General features: G+C 40.0%; 1 protein-coding gene across 4 annotated transcripts in view; it reads right to left on the bottom strand.

Moving 5' to 3' along the window:
- The window catches only part of esyt2a (extended synaptotagmin-like protein 2a), a 68,383-nt gene that overhangs the window by 3,317 nt on the left and 52,026 nt on the right, over nucleotides 1-13,040 (bottom strand). The window contains exons 15-24 of one of the 4 annotated variants that reach the window (XM_036134536.1): nucleotides 11,340-11,441; nucleotides 6,330-6,392; nucleotides 5,667-5,741; nucleotides 4,434-4,520; nucleotides 4,200-4,349; nucleotides 3,632-4,077; nucleotides 2,430-2,528; nucleotides 2,205-2,336; nucleotides 2,010-2,115; nucleotides 1,809-1,858 (exon numbers count right to left, since the gene is read on the bottom strand). In XM_036134536.1, coding sequence (XP_035990429.1) covers nucleotides 1,809-1,858; nucleotides 2,010-2,115; nucleotides 2,205-2,336; nucleotides 2,430-2,528; nucleotides 3,632-4,077; nucleotides 4,200-4,349; nucleotides 4,434-4,520; nucleotides 5,667-5,741; nucleotides 6,330-6,392; nucleotides 11,340-11,441 — 1,310 coding nt within the window. The remainder of the gene's footprint in view (nucleotides 1-1,808; nucleotides 1,859-2,009; nucleotides 2,116-2,204; nucleotides 2,337-2,429; nucleotides 2,529-3,631; nucleotides 4,078-4,199; nucleotides 4,350-4,433; nucleotides 4,521-5,666; nucleotides 5,742-6,329; nucleotides 6,393-11,339; nucleotides 11,442-13,040) is intronic. The other 3 variants (XM_012855898.3, XM_021312515.2, XM_012855899.3) reach the window with 3 other exon arrangements.

Here is a 13,040-nt window from a genome sequence, read left to right on the forward strand (position 1 = left end):
TTACGTCCCAGAGGGTTCAGGGGTTGAAGTTAGGCTCCATGTTGGTCCCTCAGAGGTGATGGCGGTGGATCTGAGGTTCTTATTCAGCCGCTAAGCTGCCCAGGAACAAATATTGTTATCGACCCACCAGGCTGACAGAATCAGAACCCAGCAAATATTGACTGGATGTTCTGTTCTGTTCACGTTAGGGTTGGACGATATATAAAAAAAAATCATATTGATAAAATGGGAATCATATTGATCGGTATTGATAATTATCAAAAACCTCAAAACATATATTTAAGTGCAGCCCTAGCCATTTTATGCTGTTGGTTAATTACTAATTTTTAGACCCTGTATTCAACCAACTTTGTTACCAAAACTGTAAGTTTTTAAAAAGGCAAAAAAAAAAGAACCCGTGCTCTGTGAAGGGAATCAATTTCTTCCCCTCCTTTTGGTTTCACAAAAAGAAATTAAAGAAATTATTTTAAGAACTTTCTTTTATGTCAAGCATTTCGTCTGAAATTCAAACTAAATGCAAGCTGTGAAACATGCTGGTAAAACAAGATGGCGGCCCTGCCGTTGTAAACAATGACAATATAACAAAATGTTTGCTGCTAATGAGCTAAGAACAAGCTTTGCTTGTGTAACTTCCAACTAACAAACCCCCAAATTCCACGTCCTCCGTGACTTAAAGTATGGCTGAGTCTGAGTCTGACTTCTCCAGACGTCAGCGGACTATTTCTCTGTTGTTCGCCGCCAAAATACGTAACAAGTCAAATTTTCTGCTTTGTTCCGGTCCGTCGGACTCTAGCCGGGTCAAGCAATCGTATCAAACAGGAAAAAAGAACGCTAACAATATCCGGTCTGTCAAAGAAAAATAGGGTAACGAGAGCTCGCTAACTACACTTTAAAACATCTTTTTAAAGTGTTACCGTTTTATTTAAACATTGGACACAAACTACTGGTTCTTGAACAAACAAGAAGGCAGGTGTGTCATTTAATATGTATAGGCTAGATCAATATATAAATTTTATTCTGAAAGGCTAAAGATTTTGTCAAATCCCGTCGCTCCTTGCTGTCGTTTTCGGCTCCTTTATTTCCCCGTTTTTAATCGCGTAAACTCATACCTCTTGCAAGTTGTTCTCCAGTTTCTTGTTTACGTAACCGGCAATGCGTGTGTGTTCATGCGTGTACGTGCATGTGAACAGCTGCCTCTCAAGGCTCAGCTGGAGTGAAGGTAGAGAGAGGCGCGGCTTGTCATACATTTTGTTTTGGTCTACAGACAGTGCTCACGCACCACCTAGTGGTGAAATATCACTTATCGCTCCTTTAAATAAATCAATAACCACTCTTTCTAGGTCTACTTTTCCTTGCTTTTGCTTGACCCGCATAAATTTGTTATTTTGTCGAAGCCAAGTGAGTCGTTTCAGCCGCTCCGTCATTCAGGTGTCGTCACAGCAGGTCCGTACAACTTGTTTTTGCGACTTTTTGACGCAACCAGGATTTAAACCCGGGTCTCCACATCAGGGACAAAGCCAGCTACTCCACAGAGGGACCGTCTGTCTTAGCCGAGCACAGATGATGCTACCTCCTTGCGTTTCAGTATTTCAACCGTCCAGCGCTCCTCCAGCTGTAGTTGAATTTACTCCTCAGGGTCGAATGAACGTATTTACCAAAAAGCAAAGGCTTTTCAGCTGCATGTGTCGTTAATATAAACTGTACGAGGGGCACGGTTCCGTCAGCGAATTTAAACTTGTTAGCAGACGTGAGCGGAGACGTTGCTTTCAAAATAGTGTCTGTATGGAACATGGAAAAGAAAAGCTTACCATTGTGTAAAGCTTTTGCTGATGTCATCATGATTTAAATCGACCAGAACCTGACGAGAAAACGATTTAAAGTTAGATCTTTCACTGATTAGGCAAGATTTCAAGCTGAGCAACACGTATAATGATCGACTTGCAAGGGAAAGCTCTAACTTCTACAGATGTTCCCAAGTAAATGATGAATAAAAAACAGCTAAAACGCACCTTTCCTAGAAGACCTTTGTGTTTGGAGAGCAGATTTCCACCGTTCTTCACTGCAACATCCAGAGTCCGTCTGTGGAGCTCCATGATGGAGACGCTGAACTCGAACCTGAGCAGGAAAGAGATAGCCAGCTTCCCGTCAGCGACAGTGCAGCCAGTCCCGGAAATGCAGGGGGAAATTTTAACAGCTTGACGTACGTTTCGTCGTAGATCGGATTGTTTGTCTTCTTGAAGGTGTGAGTTTTCCTCCGTCCTGAACGCCTTTTGTCGGGGAGCAGGTATAGACGGACGTAAGGGTTTGGACTGTGGTGGCTTAAAGCCAACAGGTTTCTGTGGAGACAACAAAACAATTGTTTTAAAAAAATAAATAAATGGAAAAAAATAATAAAGCGCGTTCCTGTTTTTATTTTCACGGCTCCATACCTGCAGCGGTGAACCACCACAATCAGCTTGTTCCTCTGCGAGCTGTGCCGGATGGTCAGCTCGATCTCGCCAAGAGGGGCGTAATCGGGGGCTCTGCCACTTCACGTAAACAGAAACAAGGTTTACAACCCGTCGCTGGCAGCTTAAAATGTCATGAAAAAAATCTGCCCATATCAGACAGTTCTACTTCAACTTCCTCGTTGGACAAAATATGTGATAAACTGGCAGGTTGTGGTGTATAATGAAACGCGGCCCCCCAAAAAAAACGACGTTTTTGTGGACCCTCCCACAGGAAATGCCGACAAGGATAAAGAAAAGAGATTTTATTTTTCCTCAAGATGAGTGAAAAGCTGAAACTTGGTTTCTAACATAAAAGTCTCTGCTAATGTGAAATGTCAGGTGAACAACTGTGTTGCATGTGACATTACACTGAGCTTAAAAATCTTTTTTTCTATCCTGTGGACCAGGGGTTCCCAAAGTGGGGGTCTATCTGTCACTTTACAATAAGACAGATATAATTGTTTTAATATAGCAAATGGTTTGCCCACTGCAAAAACAGAATCAAAAATAAGTAAAAAAAAAAATTAAATCAGTGTATTTGTCCATGAGTTGAGTAGGTAAATAAGATGATTTGCCAATTAAATAAGATTTTACCATTTAAAATAGGAACAATTAATCTCCATCATCTTATTTCAAGTGCAGGATGTCTAATTATCTTATTTTATGGGTAAAGATACTCATTCCATTGGCAGATAATCTTATTTACTGGCTCAAATCAAGGACAAATAGACTAACTTTAAGAACGTTTTACTTGTTTTTAGATACGTTTTTGCAGTGCCTTTAATCTGGGAAAAATACTTTTTTTTCTCGCAAATATGTAAAATTTACCTGTTTTTTTTGTTGTTGTGAAAATTAACTCCTCCCTGGCCAATGATTTATTATTTAAATAATTTACTTAGTTTAATCTACAATAAAGTAATAATATTAGGTGTACAACAATAAGGAACATTACGAGAATTAAGTTGTATTATCATGAGACTAAAGTCGGAACATTACATGAAGTCACACGGTCGTTTATTATTTCCTTATTTCTAAAACCAGAGCACCAATTAGAGCTGGCATGGACAAATATTAATCTGACAGGGAGTTAAAATCTGATCTCTTATTAAATTAGGCATAAAATCAGCATCACTGATACGTACTTATCCAGGTGCTCGACGAGTCTCTGGTGCAGCTCCTGAACAGCCTCGGGAGAGGAAATATCTGAAGCGATGCTGGGCGTTGGCTCCTTGCCGCTATTCAGCAACTGCTGGGAGCCGGAGATGGCCAGGTAGGACATGCTCTTCCCCGTTTCTGCCAGGCTTTTACCTCCTCCTCCTCCTCCTCTTCCGACGCCGGCCTGTTCCAGGTCTGCGCTCCCCAGGGACCTCAGCGCACCCTCTGACTCCTTACGCTTGTTCAGCAGGTCCTGAGCAGACCTCTCCGTGGAGCGGGGCACCTCGGAGGGGTTGGAAGGGGGCTTGCTGGATTCTGAGGAAACGGACGGCCGTGGGGTGGGGGTGGGGGTGGCGGAGCTGGATTTACGGACCTGCACCGATGATGGGTTGCTGTCTGTTGGCGAGGATGCATCCTTTTCAAGACTCAAGACCTGGAGGAAAAAAAATTAAATAAATACAAAAAAAGCAGCTGAAAGTGTAGCAAAAACGTTGACATTGACCTTTATAATTGTAATTTTTTTTTTTTTTTAAACTCATATCCACGATGTTTTACCCGCAGAGCCATCTTCATCTTGAGGGTGCCGCTCGCCCCGGTGATCTTGAGAGGGAAGCGCTGGCTCAGAGTCATATCCTCTGCCTCTAAAAGACGGGTCAGGGGCACATTCAGCGTCCCCAGCGAGCACTCGTGCTTCGCATCGTTCACCTGAAAGACGCGGGGTTGAAAGGAGCTCAGCGGCGGGATCGGGGGAAAACACCGGAGGTACAGACTGGAAGGAGATCGCCTCACCTCGACCACGAGCTCTTGCAGTTTAGGGTTGTGGATGAGGAACGTGAAGTTTTCCTCCCACACTGGTTCAGTGGTTTTGTATTTGATCTGGAAAACGACGCAGAGTTCAACTTTAAGAGGGGAACACAGACACCGTGGCATAGTTTCGACAGCCAGCTAATCTGAGACACTTCCAAAATTAACTTTAAATGGTAAATGGTAAATGGACTGAACTTATATAGCGCTTTTCCAGTCATGCTGACCACCCAAAGCGCTGTACACTATAGCCACATTCACCCAGTCGCTCTCACTAACGCACACACTTTTATACACCGAGACGCAGCTCGGTAGGCAACTTGGGGTTAAGTGCCTTGCCCAAGGGCACAGCGACATGTAGCAAGGGGAAGCTGAAATCGAACCCACAACCTTCTGGTTGCCAGACGACTACTCAACCCATCAAGCCAGTCGCCCCAAGTCGCCCTTTACATAAACGACTGTAGCTTCTCTTTGACCGAATGTACCGACATTTAAATACCTATGATTTTTTTGTATTTTGTGGGTAATTTGTGAGCTTTCTGTTTCCTCTGCTATTAAAGGCAGTGGAACATTAATTTAAATTAGCCTAATGACGTATGGGGAAGTTGTGAAGAAAACTGCACTGCACCTCCTGTCCAGCGGGTGGCGGTAACGAGAAACCAAAGGCCGAAAAGGCAAAGCCTGAGAGAGACGCATGTATTTCTTCACAAAACAAGACGCAGAACACACAGCTGCCGTGTGTCCTCTCTCTTTGGGCCATTCTCCATCATAAAAAAAGCATGTTTAGGTATCTTGTATCTCGTATAAAGTAAAAATTAAAAAAAAAAAACACTCAGATCCTAAATACGGCGTGTGAGCGTAAATCACCACCAGTCATCGTTGCTCAGCACATAGCCCCATCCTTCAGAGATCCCAGGGTGGTCAAAAAGTCCTAATACCAGACCACATGGAAAGATGTGGAATTTCTCAGGTAAAATTGCATCAAAATGCATGAAGGGCTTTAAAAATGTCAGGTAAAGGCTGAAATTCCCTGCAATGGAAAAGGGGCTAACACACCGAGTGCAGAACCAAAGCGCAGGGAACATAAATGCACATTTATGCCCTAAAAGGGTGTTGGTTATTAACAAAAAGCAAAATGCTATGGACCATAACACTTTTAGCAATAAGATTAACAGTTCAACCGAGCAGCGTAATTCGGTAAACCACATGTAGTCTCACCTTGCTGTCAAAGTGCTTGTGTCCCACTCTGAACTGGACAAATGGGCTTGGCTCACTGGTTATCTTTTTGCCGGACTGCAGGAGAACAAGCACAGGTTTTACAAACAAGAAGGGATGATGAGAAGCTTTGACATACAGCACCATATCTTTTTATTATGTTTAACGCTTCACTGAGAACGGCTCATTTTTTTTCTTGTGTTTTTATCCTCACAATTATCCACTTGCAAACACACAGAAGCTTTCTTAAATGACAATCCTACAATTTTTTTTAAAAGTAAAATCAAGTTGAGCCCATCAAATGTTACCTTTAGGCTGTAATAACAGATTTAGAATAGAAACTTTGGGAAAGATCGGGTAAAAATTCCATAACCCAAAAAGTCCAGAAAAAAAACAACCCAGAAGACAAATGAATCCAAAAAAAGGGTGAGTGTAGGCCAGACAGTAACGGTGTTATATACAACACACTGTTAGACACAGTTTTAGTCAGCCAGCAGGAGGGTCAGTAAATGAAATGGATGTGCAGCTGTGATTGAATTTACGTGAATGAACCTTTCTACAGGTGATCCTACGGGTAGCTGTGTGTGTTTGTGGAGACGTCTCGGCATCTCATTCACGCTTTTCCTTCTGTGTCTGAGCTTCGTGCGTGTACTCTGTTGCTGTTACCTTGATGCTCTTACTGACCGAGGCCTTCCTCAGCCCCGCTTGGTTGAACTCTAACGGATTGCGCTTTGATTGTCCCCCAGTGAGGTGAAGGCAGAAGAAAGTAACGCACACGGAAACACACACACACACACACACAAACCGGGAGGTTATTTAAGGGGGGAAGGGGGGGCATGCAGGGGAAGAGGAAGAGGAGAAGTTGATGAACCACACCATCACCGCCAGCATCACCAACGGGTTGGGATGCACCCACAGAGTGAGAGAGACAAAGAGACAACATGGATGAGCACATGGTTAATGTCATAGCTCAGTTCAATGAATCTGCAGGTAGAGCTGGATAAAAGTCATTCAGACGGAAATTCATAGAAGATTTATACAGGAAATAACATTGATCAATAGTTTTATCTAAAGTTATTTTGAAAATACATTTGTCAAACAAATTTAGTTAGAAACATGGTTCTCAAACTGCGGTGGAAGAGCTCCCTCTAGTGCGGGGGTCGGCAACCCGCGGCTCTTTAGCGCCGCCCTTGTGGCTCTCTGAAGCTTTTTTTTTAAATGTATGAAAATGGAAAAAGATGAGAGGGAAAATATATTTTCCATTTTAGTGTGGTTTCTGTAGCAGGGAAACCCCAAGACAAAGATTCTCAATGTTTTCCAATGATGTTCAAATGTGTAGAATACATATTACATTTCAAAATATCGGTCAACGGAGATTCGCGTCATAAGCTGTGACACGCCAGGCGGGTCGCTGTTGTAATCAAACCGGTGGGTGTGTGATGAGCCATGGATCCCAAAGGGGAAAAACAGAAAGATAGCTGAGGAGAACAGAGGATTCAACAGTTCTTGGACCGAATATTTTGCTTTCATAGGCGATATCACAGTAAATTGGGCAAAAGACGGCTATTTCTGCCCTGCAGTGTCTAAACTAAACTCAGTGCCCAACCAACCGTGACTTCAACGCAAGCATGAAAAAAGCCCTGATCAATGGAACGCAGATAACATTCACCATGGCAGCGACAGGAAATAAGCCTTAAAGTGTGCATTTCCCGCGAGTGGAATTAGTAATTTTTAATGAAGGCATATGGAGAATATTTAACCATAAGAAATAATGTTATTGCTGCTGAAAAAGCAAGTTGGCTTCATATGAGTTATTTGATGGGAATTAAAAGCTGCTTTCTCACACTTCATAAATTCAACACAAAAGGGGGAAGTGGGGAGGGCGCATTGATTACAAAACACATTGAAAGGACATGTCAGCCAATCGTGATGAAGTTTGGTCAGGTATGGTTAAGTTCTAAGTTTCTTTATGTTTAAACATACTCAAATAAATCAATAATTGGCTATATTCAACATATGCAATTAGTAATGGGATGATGTGAGTTATTGAAATAACTAATATGTTCATCAGTTCATTTTTGCGTGGAAAAATCCCCAGGATGGGAACGTTGTTGTGTTAGTGAGCATTAAAGATAACTGCACTTTATTTCCATGGGGAGGTCTGAAGTTGTAGGAGGCCCATTGTGCATGTTCCATTGTTGTTTTTTCGAATCCTCAAAATAAAAATTACATACAAATACTAATTTCTTCATTATTCATCAATGTAATGAAATATAATTTGTCAATATTGTTATGGAAGTTAAATTTAAAGTCTCATCATACAGCAGTATAGTCAAGTGGTGCTTTATTCTCTCCAGGATGTGCTGCAGGGAAAATAAAAATGAAACATGAATGCTCATTATGTATTTGTAGCCTACTTAGCCATTTGGTAGTAGGCTAACATAGCTAATATAGACACAGCTCATGTTGCCTTTATTATAAGGCTTATTTCAGACTTTTAATTTTTTGTGGCTCCAGACAGATGTTTTTTTTTTGGTCCAATATGGCTCGTTAAACATTTTGGGTTGCTGACCCCTGCTCTAGTGGCACAGAGATGATCAACAGGCTTCTTGTCCGATGCACTAAAGTTTGTGAACTATAACAGAACATTTATATCACATAGTTTAGCTCTGATATTCACCTCTAGCTCTCATCAAAACGTGTTAATCAGAAAGTCTTGATGGGACTCGAGTTACCACAACATTGAAAAATAGCAAAGTGCATCGGCGCACATAGATCACAGCACCTACCTTGATTTCATTGCAGAGAAACGGAAGCAAATGTGTTTATTTAAAGAGTGTTGAACTTATTTAGGGATGCCTGGGTCATTCCCCAGCTTTTTTATTTCAGACCACATCAGCTGTTGCAGAGTATGAATATATAACCATTGGATTTACCGAATAACATTAACAACAACAACATAAATATACTGCACCGTTAATTCAAAACAAGCAGCTGGGTCTTCAAGTTCCTGCATGTCATTATTGATTGGCTCCTGTATATCGGACATTATCAGAACTTTCTGTCTGAAATCATTAGACTGGCAACGACAGTCTGAAAATTTAAAAATAATTGTCCACCTAAATACATTCAAAGTTTCATTTTGGTATCTATTTCAATTCTTTTTAATGTCTCCTTTAATTTCTAAATATTTTTATGATTTAAAGGTCTTTCTGTTAAATCAAAAAGATTTAGCACTTAAAGTAGTTGAAAAAAAATTCCAAGCGCCTACCTTACGGAAATTCCTTATAAAAATAAAGTTAAAGGAAGCTCAGGTGAGAGGAAATTGGAAACGTCTTGGGGATAAAATATCTGCTTTAAGAACACCACTGATGGATAGAAGATCTTTACTTGATAATAACAGTACTGTGAACTCTGCTTGTGTTGAACTTTACCACTGCAGACTTTGTCATCTCTTTAACAACATAAAACATATGGGATGATATTTTTCACATGGACATTGTAAGATATCTGTGCGTGCAAACTTTGAACTGCAGACTTTCTGAAGAACTGAACTCGTTTTGGGAGGAGAAGGAAGAAAAAAAATTGAACACATAATGACGTCAAACCATAAAGCGTACATAAAAGATGGACAGAACCCAGTGGCTTCAACCTGAGTTTCCTCTGATGACCAGCTGGGGGCAGTAGCTTCAGTTGCAAAAGTTGGTCTCACTGCATTTTTGTTTGTTCCTCCTGCAGTTTAATCTTGGAAAATTGGAGTAAGATAAATTTTGCAACGACTGAAAAGCTGAACTTGTCCACCTTTTATTGTACAAACAGTGTATGGGAAACCGGGGATGATGAAGGGAAGCAATCCACAAACAATTTGGCCTAACCCCTGAAAAACTCCCTAAACTCAAAATGCATAATTACTAAACAACTACTTTATATATCTGATAAGTTTTTTGTGATCGTGTTTATAGGCCGGGGCAAACCTGTTGCTATCTATTTCTTTGCTAAATACATAAAGTTCAGTGGAGGGAGGGAGTCTGAATGTCTCTTTATTGCTTTTAGGTCTGGGTTTAGACCCAGTCATTATGACGCACGAATAAGACGTAGTTCTTACTGTGTTTGTGTACAAATTCATTTTTCTGAGCTGTAAAAAAAGTTAGGTTCCCTTCCACATCACTTTACGTTGGCGCATAAAATTACAATCCTAATAAATTACATTTCATTTAACGGCTGTACTGTGAAAAATGTGAACACATTCAAGATCTTTGTAAGTCACTGAATGTGTAATTTTAATTTGAACGGTAATAACCAGTGATGGACTAACTGCACTTTTCAGAGCTGAATCAAAATGTCCTTGTTAATAAAACTCAAACTGGTCAATGCAGATTTCTTTTTAAGAGCTCTGAGCTGCAGACATGTTAGTTCCTGATAGGTTAGTCAAAAGGCCAGGGTTCTTTCTGGTTAAGAACAAAAATATGATTAATCACAACATGATGAACTTTAATTTTAACTTCTTTGGGGGGGGGGGGGTAATTAGGAGGACAAGTCAACCCTCGTTTAGAGTCACTTCCTTGTTTGGCTTATAGTAGACAATAAACAAAAATTATAAGTGTTAATATCCTTTTTGGAAGTATGTACCTTTGATTCAGTCATGCAATTATTTTTATTTTATTATAATTACGCCTCTTTAGTGCGTCACTGTGTGCTTCCATTTGTGTGCTAATTTGCTGATGATACAAAAATACAATTTAATACTGAGGGACAAATGAAGAAAAATTCTATGCAAAACAAACATGAATCTGGAGCATACCAACTATATTTTTCACATTGCAAACAAGGATCTGTTTCACGCAAATATATTCAGAAGCAGCTCTGTGCAAGGTCTGCCTCTTTGTGATCTACTACAGGTAGGTTGCTACGGTTTTACTACTTTTTTTTGGGTTAGGGTTGGGGGTTTTAGTCTGACTCGACCATAACCTGCGCTATTATTAGCCACATTAGCCTCCAAAAGCTGAACAACCAAACTGAGAAGTAATGGAGGAGGGTACACTGGTTTGTTTACATTGCTTCGTTATTTATAAGCCGCCTGAACCGTTAGCTGATTAGCATTTCCCCGCGTTGATTCGATCTGCAGTAGAACAGCGCCAGCAAAACCCTGTCTTTGTCCATGAAGCTAATATTTAAAGGAAGGACATTAGCTCAGGTTGTACTACTATCCACTTTCAGAAAAAGTAGCTTTACGGACCTTTTTAAGTCGCACTCAAGTACCAGGGTCGTTAGCTTGTAGCGTTAGCCTAGCATGTTGCATCATTCAGCATTTAAAACATTCATTTGTTTGTTTCTTGTCTGTCTGCCTCAGTTCCTCCAGACAAAAACGCCTTAATGTTTGCCTTGTCAATAAAACAAGTTGTGTTTGCTTTTTTCTGGCTGTAGTCGACATGTTAGCAGAGTTTAAACTTCCAGCGGCTACTTTTCAGTAAATGCTTTAATGCATTTTGATGTGCCATCCTTCAGCTTTGGAATCAGTCAACAAAAAAAAAAACTTTACCAACGTACAACAGTAACACAGGGATTCAATCCCATGCACTGGAGGGGATTCATGCTGTTCAGGCAAAGTGAGACATAATCACTCCTCGGCATTCTCCAAACCCAGCTAAGATGCAGAAAATCAGCTAGTGGACTCACAAATAAGCTCCTATAGAGAGAAGACGTGTTCTCACAAAACACGAGGCCCGCCGACCTCCTCTCTTTTAATTGGCCTGAACCCAAGTTCCCCTCGAAGACGCTCTTCAGAGCAGCGAGGAGGCAGAGGGGGAAAGAGGAAGAAAAAGCAGAGGAGGCTGAGAGGAGCAAAGTGAGGCTTATGCTTGATCTGAACCACTACAAAAATTTTTCTTACCATAAACTATAATATATATGCACACAAAAACAAGACCATCAGTGCTTGCTAACAAAACAGTCAGCTTGTATTACTTTAAAAAAAAAAAAAAAAAAAGTATTTTCACAATGAATGTTTGAGAATCTGCTCTTAAACTAAACTCAAACACAGTTGCTATATGGAAATGTGATGAGTTTGAGTATTATGTAAGTAATGCATTAATTCATAGTTAAATTGGGTAAGTCTAAAAAGCTAAATAAAAAATAAATTAAAAAAAGAGCTAAAATATCAATCCATCTTTTGTTTCTTCAGATGCAAGCAAATTTTTCCTGTAGTCACAAAACATCAGTGACCAGCCACAAAATTTATTAACATTATAGGTGACCGCTCAGGATTTAAATGGCTAATACATACTGTATTTTTCGGACTGTAAGTCACACCTTTTTTCATAGTTTGGCAGTTCCTGTGACTTATATTCAGATGTGACTTATACATGAAGTTTAAATTCATATTGACCAGTAAGAAACCAAAGCTAACAGCTAGCGCTAACTAACAGGTCTGTTGTTCGGGTGGGTTACAACTTCGCTGATGTAAGTAAGGCTTATGTTGCTCTGAAACATCCGTGTCGTTGTTTCAGAGTCGTACTGTTAGCTTAGCATGTAGCGCTGTTATGCTCACGGCCTAATTTAGGTGTAATTTTGACAACTTTCAGCGTAGCGGGCCGTTACGCTCAAATGCGCTGGATAAAGACTGTTGAACTGCTGAAGCAAAAAATGGACTCTGTACCACATTCGTAGTCTACACAGTTTTTAATAATACTGTGTAGACTACACAGTATTAAATCGCACACTATTTCCCCTGCATTGTTTAGATTGTTTACATTTCAATTGTTTACATAAATCACCGCTGCACCTTATCCTGTAATTTACTGCAATTTACTGTGATTTTTAAAGCTGTATGCAAACGAAATTTCGTTTTGTACGCACTCTGTGCATACAAAATGACAAATAGTTGTCTAAGTCTAAAAACTTTTGGTTGGAGCTGCTAATTTACCCCATTCAACCTCCCAGGTATGGATGCAGCTGTGTAATTTAATATGTTTTAGTCTTGGATTGTGTGACATAAATGTCTAAATAAATGCAAATAGTCCAGTGCGACTTTTTTTCCTTTTTTTGACGCAAAAATACAATATTTCTGGTCATCCTTGAACAATGATCTTTACACTGCAAAAACAGAACTAAAAATAATTAAAATGTTCTTAAAAGTTGTGTATTTTTTCTTGATTTGAGCAGGTAAATCAGATTATCTGCCAATAGAATAAGATTTTTGCACTTAAAATAGGAACAATTCATCTCCATCATCTTATTTCAAGTACAATATATCTAATTATCTTATTTTAGGGGTCAAAAATACTTATCCCATTGGCAGATCATCTTATTTACCTGCTTAAATCTAGGATATAAACACAAATTTTAAGAACATTTTACTTATTTTTAGATCCGTTTTTG

This window comes from Fundulus heteroclitus, unplaced genomic scaffold (genome assembly GCF_011125445.2).
Source record: "Fundulus heteroclitus isolate FHET01 unplaced genomic scaffold, MU-UCD_Fhet_4.1 scaffold_85, whole genome shotgun sequence".
NCBI lineage: Eukaryota > Metazoa > Chordata > Actinopteri > Cyprinodontiformes > Fundulidae > Fundulus > Fundulus heteroclitus.